This window comes from Giraffa tippelskirchi, chromosome 3 (genome assembly GCF_054371585.1).
Source record: "Giraffa tippelskirchi isolate mGirTip1 chromosome 3, T2T-mGirTip1v1.2.pri, whole genome shotgun sequence".
In the NCBI taxonomy this organism is placed as follows: Eukaryota; Metazoa; Chordata; class Mammalia; order Artiodactyla; family Giraffidae; genus Giraffa; species Giraffa tippelskirchi.
In genome coordinates, this window is record NC_137277.1 from 160,603,949 (window position 1) to 160,628,311 (window position 24,363).

General features: G+C 37.9%; 1 protein-coding gene across 7 annotated transcripts in view; it reads right to left on the reverse strand.

The window, feature by feature from the left end:
• BARD1 (BRCA1 associated RING domain 1) overlaps positions 1-24,363 on the reverse strand; it is a 77,460-nt gene that overhangs the window by 30,407 nt on the left and 22,690 nt on the right. For 4 of the 7 annotated variants that reach the window (XM_081583036.1, XM_081583037.1, XM_081583035.1 and 1 more), the window contains 3 exons: positions 13,930-14,891; positions 3,547-3,627; positions 1,684-1,856 (listed from right to left, as the gene is read on the reverse strand). The exons of the other annotated variants lie outside the window; for them this stretch is intronic. In XM_081583036.1, coding sequence (XP_081439162.1) covers positions 1,684-1,856; positions 3,547-3,627; positions 13,930-14,891 — 1,216 coding nt within the window. The remainder of the gene's footprint in view (positions 1-1,683; positions 1,857-3,546; positions 3,628-13,929; positions 14,892-24,363) is intronic. 7 annotated transcript variants of the gene reach the window in all.

Here is a 24,363-nt window from a genome sequence, read left to right on the forward strand (position 1 = left end):
TGGAATCCCTAACACCCTGACCAGTGCTCCATCCGTTAGAGTAGTCATGGCTGATTTAAGAGCCCACGAACAGGAACTATTCTGTTTTACCTGAACAAAGCAACAACCTGCTCTACCAAATGGATTGCTATCCCCACAAGAGGGTCATACCTGTTAAGACATGTATATATGTATACATACACACAAACACATGGCCTAGTATAATACACATGTATGTGACATGTGTGTGTAAAAAAAAAAAACAAAACAAAAATTTAAAAAACAGAAGATACGTTTTTTCTGAGTTTGCCCCAACCATCTTACCATATGTGATGAGAAATAAAGGACATTAAAAACACCAAAACTAATAGCACCAAGGTATGGTAGATTCTTGCATTATTATTTATCTTTCAACTATATTATGATTACCTATTTTAAAAAAAATTGAAACCTAGAACATTTGCATTTTGTAATCTTTATTCCCTTCTGTAAACAGAGCAAGTCCTGACTTTTGTGTGCTACTTCCAAACCTGCAGCAGTAATGGGTAAACAGAGAGGCAATTCTTGCATTTTCATTTCAACTACTTCATTAACTAAAAAGGGTAAAATAATATATAGGGAGACATGAACCAAATTAGAGATTAGAGATATAAAACCCACATACAGTATTTACTTGTGACACTCTTGACAAAAGCAACTTTAAAATGCAGCCGCCAGCATTCACTGATGTGTCTCTGTGCTCCAATACTGGGAAACAATTTACCTGGAGGTTCACTTGAATGATGTGAAAAATCTAAGAAATAATGTGACTGCACTTGCCTAACATCTGAATTCTTACATATTTTAAATGTGGTTATACAAAATATTCAGGAAAAGAAGAAAATGAATAGAAGATTTACAACAATTCTAAAGTACTGGGGAGCATACAAAGCTTCTAATTCTTGCCTTTTTTTTTTTTTTTTTAATAAATTTATTTATTTTAGTTGGGGGCTAATTACTTTACAATATTGTAATAGTTTTTGCCATACATTGACATGAATCAGCCATGGGTTTACATGTGTTCCCCTTCCTGGACCCCCCTCCCACCTCCCTCCCCATCCCATCCCTTTGGGTCATCCCATTGCCCCAGCCCTGAGCCCTTGTCTCATGCATCGAACATGGAATGGTATTCTGTTTCACATATGATAATATACATGTTTCAATGCTATTCTCCCAGAACGTCCCACCCTCACCTTCTCCCTCAGAGTCCATAAAATTGTTCTATGCATCTGTGTCTCTTATTCTGTCTCGCATATAGGGTTATCATTACCATCTTTCAAATTCCATATATATGCATTAGTATACTGTATTGTTGTTTTTCTTTCTGGCTAATAAGGCTTAATTCTTGCCTTATTAATAAGTATGAATCAATCCATATAATATAAAAACTGAATGACTTTTTCCAGAAACTCGAAGCTTCCAAAATTAATCTGAAAACTGTTTCTAAATTAAAATAGTACACCTCCCTTCGACACGTAAGAATTATAAAGGAAAAGGGCATGAATGCTGATTTTAAGTCTAGAATATGTTGGCCACATCTAAATACAGTTGTGAAAAAAAAAAAAAACAGTCATTAACTTAGGTAGTAAAGTCTCTGCTTCATCAAAGACCTTGTTTCAATAAAAAGTCAGTGGAAAAAAATAGGCTTTAAGGTGAACTACTTACACTGACTCCCTGGAGGCTCCATAGGTGAGTAACAGCTTGACAATGTCCACGTGGCCATTCTTCACTGCGTCATGAAGAGGTGAGTCGTTCTGATACCCCGTGGTGTTCACCAACGCCTTGTGCTGGAGCAGCAACTCCACCACCTTCAGGTGCCCATGATTGCAGGCCTCATGCTGATTAAAGGAGAGTGAGAAGAGCAATGAGGAAGACCACTGAATAATCTCATAACAAAGCCACACTTCAGAAAAATAAATATGAACCTCAATCAGAAAATTGGTTCTTACCTAAATACTCATACAGACCATAAGTTATTGACAGTAAAAGCACTCCTAATAGTCTTTAAGGTAAGATAGGCCACAATCAAGATTTATGAAATTCATGAAAAAAGATTTTTCTCATTTGAGCCTTGGGTCAAACGCTCTTTACTTGGAAGAGAAAGTAGCTTTAGTCCAATTACAGCTCCTAAATTGCTCTATAGCAAGAAATTTAAAACAAGGGGAAAAAAAACATAGAAAATATTTCAAAACCAGATAATGCATAAAATCTGAAATCCTTCAAGGCTGAATAGTATTCACTAAATCAAGTGCTTAGCCATAAGCTAAGTGGCACATATGTACGTAAGCACCCAGCAAAGTGACTATCCTAGAATGAGAATTGACGAAACAATCCTCTCTAGATGTGGAAGCTACAGATATTGTATGGCTGGTGTCAATGAAAACAGATATAACACAGAGGAGGTGCTCAAAAGGAACTTAATGAATGACATAACTGGTAATGATGGAATGTTCAAAGATGCTTCACGTTGCAAATCTTCCTTATGTTTAATGATCTGCTAACAATGCCAATGTGTTGTATTCTAAGAAATCTCTGGCATACCATAATGCCTTTTAAGTACACACCTTCAAATCTTAATAGGCAAAACACCACAATGAATACTGGTAGGTCTATTTCTAAGAGAAAGGACTCCAAATTAGGTCTCATGTCCCCTAAATCATTCACCAATTTTTATTAAAGTTTGCCTTAGCTGCTTAAAAGAAAAATTAACCTACCTTTGAAAAGGTTAGCCAGACTGTGTGTGGAGTCCAAACAACAAAGTGCCTCTAATCCAGAATAAACACTCCCAGCTTAAAAAATTGCAGGGAGAAGTCATTATATACAAGTTTAAAACCTTTTTTTGCACCTGATCTAATGAGAATCTCTCCATTTCTTCGCATTTACAGTTCACAGAATAAGGGTATCCATATCATCTCTTGATATTCTATGGCTGTATTCAAACCACATGCTAACTGTCCTAATGGTCCATACAGCACTTGTTTCCATGTACTTGTGCCATTCTTTTTCCAGACTGCTCTTCACATTGTATTTTTAGCAATAAAAAGCAAAGACTTTAAAAACTGCTTAATGTGAGCAAAGATTTCTACTACCTCTGTGTGTCTGTAATTGGATAGGGTATAAGTGAGGCCAAGATAGATCCTCAGTAAGAACCACTGCCGATGCTACATTCCTATACCCAGTTCTTGACTTCTTTCACCCGAAAATTGTGGTTCCAATGACATGCAGTGCTGCAGAACAGAGCCTGATGTCTGTTGTAGCAGCTAGCTTTCCATACATGAGCTAAATTCAGCAATATAGTGGAATGAGATTCTTAAATCTAGACATAGTCAGTCAAAAGGTAGGCAGTTTTTCACCTTCCACAACTGAAAAGCTAGATGAAACATGACGTTTACCCTTATTTAAAACATGAGTTCTTCAAATTAAAAAGAGACTATATATATGGCAGAGGGTGATATATATACAACTACATAACTATAATAACTACAAACCATAAACAGAAAGAAAAAAAACAAACAATAAGAAAACTACCAATGGTGTCCATCCAGCATGGTCTTTAACATTTGGGTCGCTTCCAGTTTGTAAGAGGTATTCAACAGAAGGGATGTCGCCCTAGCAGAAGAATGAGAAAGTAAAATTAAAAATCATCAAGGAAAGAAAAAAAAAAATCAAGATTTTCTATTTCTTCTTTAAGATTTTTGTTTTCTTCAAAATAAATTTTAAATCTGTTCTATGCCCATTGCTCATGAGTCAATAAATAATAAGTTACTCAGGCATAGATTGTTCTGAGAAACCAACTCAACCTCATGTAGTCCATCTGAATAGAGTCCAATATCACTGCTATTAGCAACCTGTATCAAAATTCATTTCAAACTACCAATGACAGTAGCCAAAGTTCATCAGATCATAACGAAGTTTTTAAAGTCACCATTTCATTTGTGAAAAACATCCTTTTTGAGCAAACAAGAAAATACTTTCTGATTATCGTTTAAAACAACTTAAAGCCAAGAGGGCATCTCAGTGAAGCCACTGTTAAACCCAAAACTGCTGTCTTATTGATAGTTAATCAACTTATCCTCAACACATTAATTTAGTATCAGTTCAGTCGCTCAGCAGTGTCTGACACTTTGCAACCCCATAAACAGCAGCATGCCAGGCCTCCCTGTCCACCACCAACTCCGGGAGTCCACCCAAACCCATGTCCATTGAGTTGGTGATGCCATCCAACCATCTCATTCTCTGTCATCTCCTTCTACTCCTCCCCTCAATCCTTCCCAGCATGAGGATCTTTTCAAATGAGTCAGCTCTTCGCATCAGGGGGCCAAAGTATGGGAGTTTCAGCTTCAACATCAGTCCTTCCAATGAACACACAGGATTGATCTCTTTTAGGATGGACTGGTTGGATCTCCTTGCAGTCCAAGGGACTCTCAAGAGTCTGCTCCAACACCACAGTTCAAAAGCATCAATTCTTCAGGGCTCAGCTTTCTTTAGAGTCCAACTCTCGCATCCACACATGACCACTGGAAAAACCACAGCTTTGACTACACAGACCTTTGTTGCCAAAGTAATGTCTCTGCTTTTTAATATGCTGTCTAAGTTGGTCATAACTTTCCTTCCAAGGAGTAACAGTCTTTTAATTTCATGGCTGCAATCACCATCTGCAGTGATTTTGGAGCCCCAAAAAATAAAGTCAGCCACTGTTTCCACTGTTTCCCCATCTATTTCCCATGAAGTGATGGGACAGGATGCCATGATCTTCGTTTTCTGAATGTTGAGCTTTAAGCCAACTTTTTCACTCTCCTCTCTCACTTTCATCAAGAGGCTCTATAGTTCTTCTTCACTTTCTGCCATAAGGGTGGTGTCATCTGCATATCTGAGGTTATAGATATTTCTCCTGGAAATCTTGATTCCAGCTTCCTTCAGTGCAGTGTTTCTCATGATGTACTCTGCATAGAAGTTAAATAAGCAGGGTGACAATATACAGCCTTGACGTACTCCTTTTCCTATTTGGAACCAGTCTGTTGTTCCATGTCCAGCTCTAACTGTTGCTTCCTGACCTGCATACAGGTTTCTCAAGAGGCAGGTCAGGTGGTCTGGTATTCCCATCTCTTTCAGAATTTTCCACAGTTTATTGTGATCCACACAGTCAAAGGCTTTGGCATAGTCAGTAAAGCAGAAATAGATGATTTTCTGGAACTCTCTTGCTTTTTCAATGATCCAGCAGATGTTGGCAATTTGATCTCTGGTTCCTCTGCCTTTTCTAAATCCAGCTTGAACATCTGGAAGTTCACGGTTCACATATTGCTGAAGCCTGGCTTGGAGAATTTTGAGCATTACTTTACTAGCACGTGAGATGAGTGCATTTGTGCAGTAGTTTGAGCATTCTTTGGCATTGCCTTTCTTTGGGATTGGAATGAAAACTGACCTTTTCCAGGCCTGTGGCCACTGCTGAGTTTTCCAAATTTGCTGACACTGAGTGCAACACTTTCACAGCATCACCTTTGAGGATTTGAACTAGCTCAACTGGAATTCCATCACCTCAACTAGCTTTATTAGTAGTGATGCTTCCTAAGGCCCACTTGACCTCACATTCCAGGATGTCTGGCTTTAGGTGAGTGTGAGTGATCATATTCACCTTATTTTCTCAAAATTATTTTTCAGGCAAAGCCAAGATTTATTTTCTCCAAAAAAAAAAAAAAAAAACCACAAAGAAAAAACTGACAGCTTACTCTGAAATGCTGAATAAATAAAAGTTACATGTGATAAAAGTTACATATGCCAATGTTGTGCTTTGAGAAGAGCTTCTTTAGGGAGAAGGAAATCTCTCTCCTACAACAAGCAGCCCCAAATCCTATGAAATAAGCTATTCTGTATTTGTTGGAAATGTAGAAGTCACTAAATCCCCTCAAGACAGTAACATTTGCTTTTACTGGGCTGTTTCAGACTACCTCTCAAATACAGAAAATCTTAAGATGGTAGCTTACTCAGTTTTGTAAAAAAAAACCAAAACCAAAAACAAATCTTCATGCAATATACATTTCTAAGTTCCTAAATTACCAAAAAGACGTTGAATATTCAATGCGCCTAAAAGTAAGTACGCTACATGTTTCAAATCAGTTGCCCCACATCCAATAAAAAAATATTTCCCATAGTTCCTCAGAGGAACAATTCTACACATCTGGTGCAAGTTAGTGTACATTTAGCTACTTTTGCACAATGTTTAAATCAGTTCCAAATGAGCTCAGGAACATCTGTCAAGATACAAATTTGATTTTTTTTAAACAGTCCCATGAATACTGGGGCAGATGAACCGCCAGAACCACACACATTCCCAACCTTCAAAATGAAAGTATCGACAAAAAATACACAAAAACCTTCTCAAAAATATCCTCAATCTAATTCTACACAGCAATCACAAAAACATATTAACTTAAAGAAGCCTGTAAAATAATACAAACACAACTGTGGAATGGAAGAGTCCTATGGAAGTCACATAGACAGTTAGAGCAACAATTTGGAAACTAAAAGGAGAATCTCTTTTAAAGTTTTCTTTCAAGTCACCTATTATCAAAGATGTCTTCTGTTAATATTTTACCCCTAGACTACCCTGAAATGTACGAACCAAGCTAGTGGAGGTGATGCAATTCCAGTTGAGCTAGTTCAAATCCTGAAAGATGATGCTGTGAAACTGCTGCACTCAATATGCCAGCAAATCTGGAAGTCAAAAAAGTAGGAAGTCAAGAAACACCTGGCGTAACAGGCAAGTTTGGCCTTGGAGTACAGAATGAAGCAGGGCAAAGGCTGATAGAGTTTTGCCACGAGAACGCACTGGTAATAGCCAACACCCTCTCCCAACAACACAAGAGAAGACTCTACACGTGGACATCACCAGATGGTCAACACCGAAATCAGACTGATTATATTCTTTGCAGCCAAAGATGGAGAAGCTCTATACAGTCAGCAAAAACAAGACCAGGAGCAGACTGTGGCTCGGATCATGAACTGCTTATTGCCAAATTCAGACTTAAATTGAAGAAAGTAGGGAAAACCACTATCCCATTCAAGTATGACCTAGATCAAATCCCTTATGGAGTATACTGTGGAAGTGACAAATAGATTTAAGGGACTAGACCTGATAGACAGAGTACCTGATGAACTATGGACAGAGGTTCGTGACATTGTACAGGAGACAGGGATCAAGAAAATCCCCATGGAAAAGAAATGCAAAAAAGCAAAATGGCTGTCTGAGGAGGCCTTACAGATAGCTTGGAAGAGAAGAGAAGCGAAAAGCAAAGGAGAAAAGGAAAGATATTCCCATCTCAATGCAGAGTTCCAAAGAATAGCAAGGAGAGATAAGAAAGCCTTCCTCAGCCATCAGTGCAAAGAAATAGAGGAAAACAACAGATTGGGAAAGACTAGAGATCTCTTCAAGAAAATTAGAGATACCAAAGGAACATTTCATGCAAAGATGGGCTCGATAAAGGACAGAAATGGTATGGACCTAACAGAAGCAGAAGATATTAAGAAGAGGTGGCAAAAATACACAGAAGAACTGTACAAAAAAGATCTTCACGACCCAGATAATCACGAAGGTGTGATCACTCACCTAGAGCCAGACATCCTGGAATGTGAAGTCAAGTGGGCCTTAGAAAGCATCACTACGAACAAAGCTAGTGGAGGTGATGGAATTCCAGTTGAGCTATTTCAAATCCTCAAAGGTGATGCTGTGAAAGTGCTGCACTCGATATGCTAGCAAATTTGGAAAACTCAGCAGTGGCCACGGGACTGGAAGAGGTCAGTCTTCGTTCCAATCCCAAAGAAAGGCAATGCCAAAGAATGCTCAAACTACCGCACAATTGCACTCATCTCACATGCTAGTAAAGTAATGCTCAAAATTCTCCAAGCCAGGCTTCAGCAATACATGAACCATGAACTTACAGATGTTCAAGCTGGTTTTAGAAAACGCAGAGGAACCAGAGATCAAATTGCCAATATCCGCTGGATCATCGAAAAAGCAAGAGAGTTCCAGAAAAACATCTATTTCTGCTTTATTGACTATGCCAAAGCCTTTGACTGTGTGGATCACAATAAACTGTGGAAAATTCTGAAAGAGATGGGAATACCAGACCATCTGACCTGTCTCTTGAGAAACCTGTATGCAGGTCAGGAAGCAACAGTTAGAACTGGACATGGAACAACAGACTGGTTCCAAATAGGAAAAGGAGTACGTCAAGGCTGTATATTGTCACCCTGCTTATTTAACTTCTATGCAGAGTACATCATGAGAAACGCTGGGCTGGAAGAAACACAAGCTGGAATCAAGATTGCCGGGAGAAATATCAATAACCTCAGATATGCGGATGACACCACCCTTATGGCAGAAAGTGAAGAAGAACTAAAGAGCCTCTTGATGAAGGTGAAAGAGGAGAGTGAAAAAGTTGGCTTAAAGCTCAATGTTCAGAAAACTAAGAACATGGCATCTGGTCCCATCACTTCATGGGAAATAGATGGGGAAACAGTGGAAACAGTGTCAGACTTTATTTTTTTGGGCTCCAAAATCACTGCTGATGGTGACTGCAGCCATGAAATTAAAAGACGCTTACTCCTTGGAAGGAAGGCTATGGCCAACCTAGATAGCATATTGAAAAGCAGAGACATTACTTTGCCAACAAAAGTACATCTAGTCAAGGCTATGGTTTTTCCAGTGGTCATGTATGGATGTGAGAGTTGAACGGTGAAGAAAGCTGAGTGCCGAAGAATTGAAGCTTTTGAACTGTGGTGTTGGAGAAGACTCTTGAGAGTCCCTTGGACTGCAAGGAGATCCAATCAGTCCATCCTAAAAGAGATCAATCCTGGGTGTTCATTGGAAGGTCTGATGTTGAAGCTGAAACTCCAATACTTTGGGCACCTCATGCGAAGGGCTGACTCATTGGAAAAGACCCTAATGCTGGGTAGGATTGGGGGCGGGAGGAGAAGGGGATGACAGAGGATGAGATGGTTGGATGGCATAACCGACTCGATGGACATGGGTTTGAGTAGACTCCGGGAGTTGGTGATGGACAGAGAGGCCTGGCGTGCTGCAATTCATGGGGTCGCAACGAGTCGGAAACGACTGAGCGACTGAACTGAACTGTTTTTTATACTCAATCTGTTTTTTCCTCCCTACTCCTGAAAAGTTTGTCATACCTTCTCCTTCTCCTTTATGTAGATGTAAAGTCATGCACATAAATAAAATTTTGAGAATTTGATAGGGTCCACAGTAACAGGGTAAGCTTGAACCAATATATAGTTTCCGGGAAATAAATTAACTTCTGTTCCTGGTTTCTTGAAATTACTTTCTTCTCAAACAAAATATTTCCTGAGTAATAAGAACTCACTTTTAGGCTTCTCACAACTTACAAGAACAACTGAGATTCTCTTAAACCACAGCAGGAGGAGAAATCATCAGGGAGACAGTATTTACCAAGGCTTATAAAAATTTTTAAACAGACTTGATGTTTTCAAGTAATACCTTAGAGGGAACATGTGTCACATTGAGTCTTTTTATTGCTAACCTTTCATTCAAAGGAAATATTCTTCACGTATTCATGCATATGGCATCAGTATAAGTTAACTTTTCAAAAACAAATACACACACACAAACAAAACTGTTTCCTTATAAAAGTAAGCTCTTTAGAATAAATATCTGTATAAAAATAGTACAGGACAGTACAGTTAAGTACAGTAATAATGGCATACCCAAGGTGACACTAGTTTTAAAGAAACTGCCTGCCAATGCGGTAGATGCAAAACATGTGGGTTCAATTCCTGAGTCGGAAAATTTCCCTGGAGTAGGAAATGGCAAACCACTCCAGTATTTTTGCCTGGAGAATCCCATGGACAGAGAAGCCTGGTGGGCTACTGTCCATGGGGTCACAAAGAGTCGGACATGACTGAGTACATACACACAGCAACACCCAAAACAGTTAAGCTTTTACACATAAATGAACTAACCAGGTACCAAAAATTTCGCCTTTTAGCCATTAGGTACTGTTGTTGCCAACCTGAAAACAGAGGAAAAAGGCCACATACCCAGGAATGTGAGTCTCTAGAACCTGAGAACAGCTCTTGGCTATAAGCCAGCAAGAAAATAGGATCTCAGTCCTACAACCACAAGGAAGTATACAGTTCCTGCGAACAACCCAGATAAGCAAAGAAATGGGTTCTCTCTTAATGCCTCCAGAAAATAGCACAGCCAATGAACTGATTATAGTCTGGTGAGACTCATACCAGACTCTGACCTACAAAACTGTAAGAAGATTAATTTGCCTTGTTTAACTCACTAAATTTGTGGTTACTAGCTATGAGAAAAACAGGGAACTATTTCAAGTGGCTAGGGCAAGAACACACAAGTAGCTTCCACTAGGGTGATAGCTATAGCCAACAAAGATGCCCAGAAGTAGGTATGAGGCAAGATATTAAAGAATTTTAGTAATGATGTGGCCAAGCTCAAAGGTCCTTCTATAAAGCCATCACTGGAGCAAGGGATGCTAACCAGCCCAATAGAAGAGTAAAACTACTATGGGGATTCTCAGACCTCAGCACATCCACCAGGTGTATACAGTGCAACAGTGCACACTTAGGATCTGAAGGAAACAAGGAAAATGTGGGCACTGCACATTTACAAGATGTTTCTGGAGAAAATAATAACAACAACAACAAAATCTATCTCTGACAGCAAAAAATTTCATCTGTTATGTCGACCTGCAACGTCATCAGATCTGTATTCATCACTCGGTTGCTGTAACTCTTTCCTTTTCCCTGCTCTTTGTTCCATGTTATAGTATAGCTGACCCTTGAATAACACAGATTTGAACTGCATGGGTCCACTTAAACACACATTTTTTCAATAAATATACTGGAAAAATTTTCGAAGTCTGTGACACTTTGAAAGAACTTGCAGACACACCAGGTAGCACAGAACTGTCGAAAAAAATTAAGAAAAGTTAGGTATATTATGAATGCATAAAATATATGTAGATAACAGTTGATCCTTACCCTGACCTACGGTGCTATTTAAATTAAATTAATAATGCATTAGTCTTCTTATACTTTTATAACTTTGCTTTCAAAGAAACTATACTACCATACAAGATGCCTCTCTGTACAGTATGCCTCTCTCTTGCAATTGGAGAAACTGCACATCAGTCTATCATCACAGGTAAGTCATTTTTTAAAAAATGTAACAATATTTCCAATAGTGTATTATGAGTATGACACTGTAGGCCATAAAAATCTTATGATTCACTTACAGAGTATAGGCTAGGCTACAGTGATGCAACTGTATCAATTACACTAGTCTACCATAAAGCAATCACATTGCTGCTTCACTATCAATGCATGAATCATTATACCTGTAAATAAATATGAATTTCTTTTTCACAATATCTCTTCATTTTTGATGTCTAGTGTTAGCACTGCATATACCAAGTACACTGTTTTATATCGTAGAAGACAGCACTGATGTATGTACTGACAGACTATTCATCTCATAAACAGACAACATAAACTAACGTTATTCTGTATTGTATAAAAGCAGTACAGTATCATAAATGTTTTCCTTATGATTTTCTTAATTATCACTTATCTATAGCTTCCTTGGGCTTCTCTTGTGGTTCAGCTGGTAAAGAATCTGCCTGCAATGCGGGAAACCTAGGTTCGATCCTTGGGTTGGGAAGATCCCCTGGAGGAGGGAATGGCTAACCACTCCAGTATTCTGGCCTGGAGAATCCATGGACTGTGTAGTCCATGGGGTCGCAAAGAGTCAGACACGACTGAGCCACTTTTACTTCTAGCTTCCTTCATTGTAAGAATACAGTATATAATACTTATAATATAGAAAATATGTATTCATTGACTGTTCATATTACCAGTAAGGGCTTCTAGTCAATAGAAGGCTATTAACTTTTTAAAGAGTCCAAAGTTACATGTGGATTTTGACTGTGTGGAGGTCAGCCCTCCTAACCCCTGCCTTGTTCAGGAGTCAACTGTAGTTTTAACTTTAAAGTCACCTCATATCCTTTTCTGAAGTAGGTGGATAGAAAGCATAAACAACACAGCAGAACCGCAGCAATCGGTTTTCAAGTATGCACAGATTATTCATTCTGGGTTGCAAACAAAAAAATCAGGATAGTAAGTGAAATGAATACTATTTATAAAAAGATAAACATACTGATAAATCCTTTGATTTTTCTTCAAGTATTTGTTTTGACTATTAAAATCAAGCTGAGATGGGAGCATGCATTCTACTTACAAAAAATTTTTCAAAGAACATTACTGTTAAACAGGTATTTAAAAAAACAATAGAAATCAATTAACTTTTCTTAAAGGTACTGTATCAGAATCTGCCAGTGAGTGACAAAACAGTTTCTGAATAGTTGGAGAGAATTAAAATTCTAGTTCTGGCATTACAATTTCTAAGTAAAATGACAATCTGACAAAACTTGCATTGAAGCCATCTTGAACATTATCAGTGGAGAAAATTCACCAAGACAGCATCATGCCACCATATTTTCCTGCCTTAAGATCCCCCTGGGCTTTTTACCATGGCCCATGCTGAGCACAGATAAACTAGGGCCTGAAGGCTTGACACCTGATTTTGTGTGCAGAGTTTTACTGGTTTACAATATTGTCTATGACTACTCTGGCACTAGAATAGTTAAGACCATATTACTACAGAGCTGAAAATATTCACTCTAATTTCTGCTTTAATAAAGAGTTTGCCGAACCATGGCCTGGACTCTAGGTCCTAGAGATCCCCACTAATAAAGGTAAATGATTCTTATGATTGAAAGAAAAATTCTCTACCAAAGTAAGTGGATGTTTAACTGGTGGTCAGAAAATAATTCCCAGAAAGCAGAATGTAGAAACTAAAGCAGTCTACATTCATGTACTAGCTAGAAAAATGAACAAAAGATATTGATTACTATTCTAGCTACTTACATCTATAAAGCATTAATAACACTATAATGTTAATACTGTTATACCTACTGTAATACAAACACACACACACACATATAAATATATAAATAAAACAAAGAAGACAAAGTCTGATTTTTTAAAAACATATCTTGCAAAAATCAGACTAAAATGGAACTAGAGTCAACTCCAAAAATTCAAGTTGTTCAAAGTATATGGACTGCCTAGAAAATAGTCATCTTACAGGGGAACCAGACAAAGAGTATTCTACCTTCAACATTTATTAGAAGATATACAAGAAAAGAAAAGCATTAGAAGAAACTCATTATTGTGTTTTTCCCTTTCTACACAGAAAGAATATAGGAATCCCTGGACTCAGCCTACTCCATGTTCCTCCCAAACATTTTTATGATGCTCACCACCTTCACGCTCATGGGCTCAAGGGGTTCTTTCCAGACCTCCCAAAGTTCTCTACCCATGCAAAAGACCTAACAGTTTCACAGTGAATTTACTGTAAGATCACAAAAGCTATCCTAATTCAGTACTAATCCTTCCTATATTATCGTTTCATAACACCTGCATGAATGTCACGTATGTGACTATTTAAATTAAAATGTATTTTAAAATGTATTTCCTCAGTAGCAACAGCTCCATTTCAAGCACTGAATAATAAGAGATGTCCAGTGGCTACTGAGTGCCTGCAACTGTTATGGAGCATTTCCATCAGTGCAGAAAGATCTACTGGACAGTAATGGGCTAGCGGTGTACCTATACCTGCTGCTTCACCCCATAACCCTATTGGGAACAACACAGCCATCTGAGAAGGCAGCTCTGAAAGCAGTACCACTTATGGTCAGGTTAATTAGCCTAGTAATCATGTCATTTTTCACAGACTCCAAAGAAACCATTTTATACTGGGTCTCATTGTGAAGCTGTATTTCACAGTAAGCATCCTACCTTAATTGAAGCAATATGGAGCAAAGTCTCTCCTCGATGATTTCTCTTCACAGCTGTAAGGCTAATGGGCCACAGCTTCGTTGCTGAGGGACTACACATCATTCGTCTGTAACTTGGATTGTTCAATGTAGAAGGTGGCGTACCTGGTGAAAGGCTAAAGGATTCATCCAATATAGTAGTGCTTTTCCTCCTTAATGTGTCACCAACTTCAAGTTTGTCTGAAGGTAGTGAAGAACAGCCAGGCAATGGCATGTTTTCTGAGAGCACTGTTTGCTTAACAGCGTTTCCACCAGTGCTCTGACTGCTGCTTCTGCATCTCTTAGAAACAGGACTGGAAATTCTGTTGTGACGTTCGCGCTTCCCACTACGACCTGATGGCAATGATTTCTTGGACGGAAGATAGTTTGCAGAGACTGTCTTCTCAGGAGTTACTACTTCATTCTTGCTCTCGATTTCTGGAGACTCTATATGCTCAGCCAATGGTAAAGAAACTTCAGCCAAGCTCCCTAAACATTCAGATTCTGTTACGGACCCACTTGCTAGTAAGTCTATTTCACCATTTACCTGCAGGTTAGCAATCACAGATGGCTGGCTACAGAAGGATACCAGCTTTTCCTTACACTCCTCTTTGGAGTTAAGGTTACCATCTTCCTTTTCTGCCTCTAAATTCCATTTTTTGTTGACTTCAGCTAAAGTTTTCTTTTTCTGTTTTTTTCTAGATTTTGTGGAAGGTTTCTTAGGCCTCTCAGAAACCTCCACCGGAGGGGTCGTAGAGACAAATTCGTACATGGAGGTCTGCTGAGCATTTTCATCATTTTTCACAGAAGGCTGGGTTTGCACTGAAAGTTTACTCACGATATATCTGACTTTCTTACTTCGAGGACTAAACCACATTTTTATTGAATTCTTCTTACTTTGTGCATCATTAAATAAATTTTTCCTAGATGTTTCTTCTTTCAAATCTGATAGGAAAAAGGAAAAGAAATTTGTTACATCACCTTAATCTCTCCCTTCTTGAGCTCCCAAAGAATTGTGCTGATAGTTCTCGTAAGGTGTATCACCTTTGATTTGTGTACCTCTTCCTTCCTTCCTAGATTATGAGAGCAGGTATCCTCATTCAACAAATATTTACAGAGTCCTGCCTGATTTCAGACCATGTTCTAGAAACTTATATTCCACTGGGAAAGACAAAATATACAAACAAATAATTAGAACATACAGTCTGCTGTATGGAAGTGATAAGAGCCATGGGGAAAAGTTATACTAAATAAACAGATTAACAGGTGAGACTTTATTAATAAACAATAGTCAAAAAAATTAAGACATTAGCTGGGGAGGGAATAAAGTCAAGAAAAAAAAGACTTATTAGCTGATGCTTAATTTTAAGAGAGGACTTTTGAGAATTAATCAATATAATTCACTATAAAACAAACTAAAAAGAAAAACAGGTGGTTTTTCTCAACAGATATAGAAAAATATATACACTGGCCAAATCCAGTATTCATTCATTATTTTTAAAAAGGCTCAGCAATAGGGATAGAAGGAAACTTCTTCAACCTGCTAAGGACATCTACAAAACTACACACTGCTAGTGCCATCCTTAATGAAAAAAAACTAGACTACTGTTTTGTTCCTATTATCTTGTTTCTGTCATCAAGAGAAGGCAAAGATGTCCACTCTCACCATTCCTATTCAACATCACACTGAAAGTCTTGCATAGCACACCAAGGTTAAGAAAAAGATATAAAAATCACATGAATTACAAGATATAAAAATGTATCTGCTCAAAGCTAACTTGATTGGCTATATAGACTATCCCAAAGAATCTCTTAAAAAATCACTAATAAAACAAGTGACTGTTCAAGGTCATAGGATACAAAGTCAGTATACCAAGTTCAATTGCAACTGTATTTCTATATACTAACAATGAACATATGTAAACTATCAGACAATGCAAATTCTTGTTGGCAATGTTAAAGACTTCAACACCTATGCTGAGAGCAAAAGAAAACCACTAAAATGTTTTATATCAATCAAGTGGCATGACTATATCTGTGTTTTTAAAAGATCCCTCTTGGCTGGAGTGTGGGAGAGTAGGTTGGAAGAGGACAAGAGTGGATGCAAGAATAATCATTAAGAGGCAACGTAGTAATATAAGTAGAAGATAACAGCCTAGGGAGGTGATAGAAGAGAAAGAAGTAGAATTATTTGAAAAATATTTAGGAGATAAGATTTACAGGATTTGGCGATGAAATGAATAAAGGAGAAGAAGGTGACAAAAACAATTCATTTGTTTCTGGCTCATAGCACTGAATGCACCTAGAGAAAAAACACTGATGCTGGCAGGGACAATCTGCCCAGGCTCCTGAGCACACCGACACGCCCTTGTGGGGTGTACCAAGAAGGCAAGGCCCTGGATGCTTTTTACCCAGGCCATTTCTCAGGACTCGTGTGTGTAGCAAGCAACCCTGAGGGAGCAAGCAGCAGTGTTTCCCCAAGTAAAAAAAAGCAGGCCCATTTCTGCTTTCTATGTGCATGCTAACGCACTTCAGTCATGTCTGACTCTGTGCAGCCCTATGGACTCTAGCCCACCAGGCTCCTCTGTCCCTGGGATTCTCCAGGCAAGAGTACTAGTGTTATATACACTCATTTCCCCAAAGCTCAGAGTTCCTTTCCTGTATCACAACCAACTGTATGTGTAGGAATCCATGATGGGCCCTTTGCCAAGTATCATCACAGATGCAAAGGTGTACTGAGGAATTTCAAAGGCAATGTGATAAAATATTTGCAAATTTTTTACGAATATACCCTTTCACAAGGCAATTTTACCTCTAGTAACCTATCTTACAAAATATATAAATATTCATACATGTGCCTGCATATCTGGATGTGTAAGTGTTAACTGCAGCAATATTTGTAATACCCCAAATGAGGAAAAAAGTCAGTGTTTATCAAGTGGAAATCAGTTAACTATGTAGCATTTATATTACAAAATCTTATGGAGCTGCTATACATGTCAACTAACATGCAAAGATCCTCAAGACACTTTAAGTGTAGTACAATCCTATTTACATTTTTAAAATTCTATTGTGTTTATATTCAAATATTTTCATAAATTCATAAAAGAAAGATTAGGAAAGTTAACTAAAAACAGTACCTCTGAAAAAAATTTTGTGTTTTTTGGTTGGGAATAAAGGGTAGAGGGGGACAGACTTTCACATTTTACTCTACACACTTTCATACTGCTTACTCAGTTGCTAAGAGAATGTTCTCTTATATTTCTTACATAAATCAAACAAAGAGAAAATAAAACTTGTATAAAGTTATATACCTAATTGGTGACTGAGCTGGCATTTTAATTCCTAAGTTTCCACTAAGTAAAAATTAAAAATTTTCACTAAATACATACTATATGTAATAGTGTGATTTATAAGAAATATACATTTGGTCTTTGTCCACCGTTGTTGTTGCTGTTTAGTCACTAAATTGTGTCCAGCTCTTTTGCGATATCATGGACTGTAGCCTGCCAGGCTCCTCTGTCCATGGGATTTCTCAGGCAAGAATACTGGAGGGGGTTGCCATTCCTCCTCCAGGAGATCTTCCCAACCCACGGATTGAACCTGTGTCTCGTGCATTGGCAGGCAGATTAGTTACTACTGAGCCACCAGGGAAGCCCACTGTACCAGGCCCAGAGTTCCTAAAACCCTTGGCATTTCCTATATGAACCACAGGGTCATCTTTTGTTACATTTAATTGTGTTCCTAGTTACTGAAATAGCTCCAGTAAAAAAGATTAAATGGGTGTCTTTTATTATTCATAACAAGCCCTGATTCAACCACACCTGAGTTTATGTTAATAAGATATCAGCAAGTCCCTAATGTTGGAGGCTGGTTGCCAAGGGAACCAACCTGGATTAGAGGGTTAGAACTTTCAATCCGACCCCCTGACCTCCAGGAAGAAAGGGACAGAGGTTGAGCCAATTGCCAAACGCCAATGATTTAATCAATCAAAACCTTGATCAGGCCTCCCTGTTGGCTCAGACCATAAAGAATCTGCCTGCAATGCAGGAGACCCAGGTTCAATCCCCGTCTTGCGAAGATCCTCTGGAGAAGGAAATGGCAACTCACTCCAGTATTCTTGCGCTGAGAATCCCAGGGACAGAGGAGCCTGGTGGTCTACATACAGTCCATGGTGTCACAAAGTCAGACACGACTGAGCTACTCACACACACACACACACACACACACACACACACACACACACCCCTATATAAAGAAGTCTCCATTAAAAAAAAAAACTCCAAACACACACACACACACACACACACCCCTATATAAAGAAGTCTCCATTAAAAAAAAAAACCTCCAAACACACACACACACACACACACACACACACACACACACACACACACACACACACACACACACACACACACACACACACACACACACACACACACACACACACACACACACACACACCCCTATATAAAGAAGTCTCCATTAAAAAAAAAAAACCTCCAAAACACAGTTGGAGAGCTTCCGGGCTGATGAACTGGGGAAGCTGTACACCCAGAAGGGACATGGAAGCCCTTTGCCCCTTCAACACACCTAGCCCTATGCACCTCCTTCTGTCTGGCTTTTCCTGTGCTATATCCTATTATAATAAACCAGGAATCTGGTAAGTAAAATGTTTGCCTGGATTCTGTGAGAAACTCTAGCAAATTATTCAAACTCGAGGTGTTGACAGGAGCTTGCCAGTGGGTAAGAAGCACAAGCTGGACCTGAGAGTGGCACCCAGGAGGAAGTGGGGGTGGTCTTATGGGACTCCTAATCTGTAAGATTTGACACTATCTCCAGGTGGACAGTGTCAGAACTGGGTAAACTGACACCCAGCTGATGTCACATAATGGCTTGATGTGTGGAAAACCCACACATCTAGTGTCAGAAGTGAAACAGTACTGTATGTAATAGTAGGGTGAGTGGTGGTGGTGGTTTAGTCGCTAAGTCGCATCCGACTCTTGCAACCCCATGGACTGTAGCCCGCCAGGCTCCTCTGTCCATGGGATTTTACAGTCAAGAATACTGGAGCAGATTGCCATTTCCTTCTCCAGGGGATCTTCCCAACCCAGGAATCGAACCTGGGTCTCCTTCATTGCAGGCAGATTCTTTACTGACTGAGCTTTGAGGGAAGCCCAGTAGGGTGAGTAGAGGACACATAAGCGGAAGAGAGCTTTTCTTTACACAACATATAGTGTAATCTTTACGTGTATTTTATTTTTTCAGACCTACCAATCTTGCCTATTAACAGAGGCTCCAGAAACAGAGAATGAACTGTACACCATTTCACTTTCTGACTCTGGCAGTGGTCCCTCTTCAAGCTCTCTTGCTTTGTTTTTGCTCTTAAGCCCATTCACCTTTATTCAAAAATATTCCCTTAACATCCTCTTGTCTCACTCCATATGGACAGGTAAAACCAACCCAGTCAGCCCAGCACAGTGGTGAGCACATAAAGAGTGCTCAGAAAACACTGATGAATTGATGAATAAATTATTTGGTAAGTTCTCTTAAATCTTGACTGGTATTTATACAAGGGAGGTTAGAATTCAATTTAAGGGCCAGGAGAAAGTTGAGGAATTGTCCAATTCTCTCATTTTAAATAAGGAATTAAAGTTAAAAATAAAGAAGAGGGAGTCTCCCATCTCCCAATCCAATGCTCTTCTCTCCATACACACTGGATTATCAAGAGGCCACTACAGTTATGAAGAACACCAGAAAAGCAGGGAAACTGGAAAAATCACAATCACCAGGACCACCTGACAGGACTGACAATGACCAAGAAATACTTCATATTGCCTAATGCTTACTCCCTGAATTAACATAGACTGAATCTCCTATAACTAACTAGGACAGGTAGAATAAGTCTTATTTGTCCTATTTTAAAAAACAATAAGGAAGTTATTTGACTCAAGTTTTTGTTTTGAAAGGTCACTCTTCATTCAAGCTGAAGCATGCATGAGTGCTCAGTCATGTCTGGCTCTTTGCAACGCTGTGGCCTGTAGCCCGCCAGGCTCCCTATCCATGGGATTCTCCAGGGAAGAACACTGGAGTAGGTTGCCATTTCCTCCTCCGGGCATCTTCCAACCCAGGGATGGAACCAACGTCCCTTGCATCTCCTGCCTTGGCAGGCAGACTCTTTACTAAGAGTTCTATATAAAATCTTTCTTACATTATGGAATCTAGAGAAAAATTTTAATGAAATTCTAACACTAAGTTAAGAAGAAAACCAACCTATGCATCTTACTCCTAAGGACTGGTAACAGCCACTGAGTAGGAAGTAAGCATGTATGGATGTTACCACAGTGAAACTGTCAAGTGTGTTATTCCTATGAAGCTTTCATACTTAAAGAGATACACAGTAATTTTAATTTCATTTTTCTATTGTTTCTGGGAATGTATTTCAACATTTCTCATGTCTTAAAATATTAGCAGGAGAAAACAAAGTTATGAAATATTATTTTTCAATTCCTTTTAGATAGTCTTTATTCACAAAGAACAGTTTAAAATTATTAATACATGAGAGGATTAATCAACTAAATTCTCAGATCTTCTCTAAAGTTCAAAACCCCTTTGGTGTATTCTTTCACTTCATGTTTCTTAAGTACAAAATTCCTATCTTTATAAATAGATCTGCCAAGTGAAAAACAGCACTTTAAACAGATTAAGAAAAATGAAACACTGGATTTTGAAAATCAACTCGTATTTATCTCTGGAGAAATTTCAGAGATATGATCCCTGTCAAGCAAAAAAATTCAGTGAAACCTCCACTCACTCCAAAGAAGCTATTCCTTCCTCCCGGGAATGGAAAAGGAAGCCACTGCACTGAAAAGCCAGTTAACGACAAGCCAGCTGGAAGGAGAGGGTATCGGGGTGAGAGCAGACCCTCTAACACCCTTTTTCCATCCGATGCTCCGAAAAGTGCAATTAAGACAGGATCTTGGAAATAAAGACAATCCAAATGAAGATCCATTCACACAGACTCCACATCTAAATGTCACTTTTCTCTGCAGTGACAAATAGATTTCAAAACTAAGTCCTTTCCAACATAATCTGGAGATGAGAGAAAAGGTCAAAATGAAATGTTATCAGGATTACTTTTTAAGAAAGACTCACAAAGACTTAAAGGTTAATCCTTTGCTAGTCTATAAAAACTCATACTTGATTTTTTTAATTTAATATTAAACACAGCTGATGATATTTTCAATTAAAAACATTGAATTCTGAAGTCCTTCACAGTTATAAAACTTACAAAATGTAGAATTAGGCATTTTAAAGGAAAATTAAGACTTGCAGGTAGTAATAACATAATTAACTAAAAAATCTAAACCTAAAAAGATAACAGAACTCCAAGTTCCTGAGGAGCACCTATTTTCTTCAGTAATAACATAATCAACAACAGACTTTAAACTGAGGAACACAAATAAAGGAGTAAATGAAGATAGCATATATTCATGTAATTTACATGCACACAATAATCTTACTAATCTCACTAATCATCCAGCAATAAATTTACTCAGGATGATTCTGATTATGCATCTTGTCCTAACTAAGCAAGAACGACTACAGCAAACACAATTTTAAGTTTTGGATTTTACACAGCATAACTAAGTTACACAGCATAACTAAGTTAAGATTGTAAACAGAGAAAATGCCACCACTGTTGGAACATAAATCAAACCATCAACAGCTACAACAGTTTTTATGGGTGATAAATTATCATATTCATTTCATGAAGAAAAATATTGGTTCTTCCTCTACATAGTAAATTTCTTAATGATGATGACATTTAAAAGAATTCTATTCTCTGAATTTAACTATTTCTGAGTACTCCACAAAACACTGAGGAACGGAGACATACACGCTGCTAAGGAGCTGCTTAGCCAAGTGTTTTTCTTAAAATTTAATAATAAACTATAGAAAAGGGAAGCAATTAGCAAATGTGATTTAGCTATCATTAATCTACATCAAAGGATTATAATGATGTACATTCTGTGCCTTTCAAATTATTCTCTATTATAGCTTTCACAACAGAAGTTGAGAAATCTCTTTGACAAACTAGTCCCTTATTAAAAATCAAAGGAAAGTACTTTGCTACCATCTGTGCAACATTAACGCCTTCACTAAAGAATGATTATTTTGTAAGTTAAGAAGTATTCAGTTCTATTTAAAACAAAACAGCAGCGACACAGCTATTCAAATGCTCATCTTCATCTATTATAAAAAAGTCATAGCATATATGAAACACTATGCAATTTGCTACAGAAAGACCAGCATCTCTCCCAAAACCTTTCCTAACAGAAAGAAAAATTGAGACCCATGAAAGCACAATCAAAGTGTTGCTGTTTTTTTTTTTAATGTCACCAACACCAATATATGCTTCACAAAACCTGACCAGCACCTGCAATGTCTGATTTAATAAGATAGGGGGCAAGAGAAAATAAAAACTTTAAAGTTTAATGCCACTCGTAGAAAGCAGATTATGTTTTAAAGAATAAGGTAAAATTACCCATAAATGGTTGTCAGAAAAATTTATGACAATCTCTTCTCTTTAAAGAACACTGAACCAAGAAAAATCTGTTCAAGTATTTAAAATCTCATTTTAGAAAGTATTACTATAAATTAGGCTTCTTTGTCTCCAGTATACCATATACCATGTCCATGATTTGACAAGTTCTTCCTAATTACCCATTTTAATTACAGTAATTATATATTTTATAGTAAATTAAAGTAACAAGGTTCATTCGGAAGATAAATTGTGAATTACAGGTTTAAAAAAAATAGAGAAAATGTGGCGATGTCCAACCATTCCACTTAATTAATCATATTCAACAGATTACCATTTAATAGGACCATATGATTTTGGAGCTAGAACTTAGGAATCACTTAATCTAATACCTTTATCTTATAATGATATTACTTTCCAAGTTCCTCATTACAAAGAGGATGAACCATTATTTGTTACCAACTGTTAGCTCCCTTTACATAGTCATCTAGTTTGCCTTATAATATTTTGGCTTTAGAAGTACTTGATAGATAAAAAATGTATGGAATAAACTATAATGACACAAAGGGACATACCAAAAGAAACCACCTCAATTCCCTTCAAGACTAAATCTGTTTTGGGAGGCTAAACCTTGAGAGGAAAAGGTGATAACGATGCAACTTACAAGAAGCAGAAAATACTTTGTACCATGGAAATAACACATCCAGATAGTAATTTATACTTCAATATATTTATATTTCATCTTCTCTAAATATAGCAAAAGAGATGTTACCATTATAAAGTGGATCTTTGAAACCAAAATGTAAGAATTTGTTTCAATATTGTTTTAATTAAGTTTAGTCTCTAGGATATGAATTAGTCTTAACACTGCAGATTTTTTCGTAACACAATTCAACAAAATACCCACACTTCTAACAAAAGTATTGTGCTAAATGATAAGACAATAGGCAAGACACTGACAATATGACCACCCTGCATAACCTAGGCCCTCAGTCTCCTCACCTACAGAAGAAAAATCCTAAAATTCTGATTATAGGTTAGGTAAACAGTGAAATTTCAATTCATTTTAAAATAAGTAAAATGTTAAAGCCAGCACAGCTCAAGTCTGATAATGACTAACGTAATCATCATTCATTATAATAAGGAAAACAAACACAAAATGGGCCTTTGGAAAGTGAATCACCGTAATTCACTCCCCAAGCTCCACCTCTGCTCTTAGATGAGAAAGAGAATTCCAGAAGGCCTCAGGTTTCACACAAAAACTTGTTCTCTACTCGGCAATCTTCATACATCTCTTTTTTAATGATGAAGTATTAAAGGCATTTAATATTTCAATGTCCATGAAATGTGAAAACCATACTGATAACTCAAACATCACTAACTAACAGTAAAATTTCTTTAGGAGCCCCCTGATTCCTCTTGGCACCACATGGCACGCAGACCCCAGTGAGCCGGAAGTGACTCCAAGCAACCCACTGAAGGTTATTCTGCTCCCGTTAGTACCATCAGAAGTGTCACAGTACTTCTTTATGGGCTAACCTGTGCGCCTCCCAAAATTCACATTTTGAAGTCCTAATCCCATTACCTTAGAACATGACCTTATTTGGAAACAGGGTCATTGCACATATAATTAGTAAAGATGAGGAAGATGTGGCTCTAATGCAATATGAACCATGATCAGACAAAAAAGGGAAATTTGACACAAACATGCATATATGGAGAACACCACATGACCGCCTTCTACAAATCAGAGAGAAGCCTGGCACTCATCTTTTCCTTGCAGATCTCAAAGTAACCAAACTAACCTACCCCTTGATTTCTAGCCTTCAGAACTATGAGGCAGTAAATTTCTGTTGTTTAACTGACCCA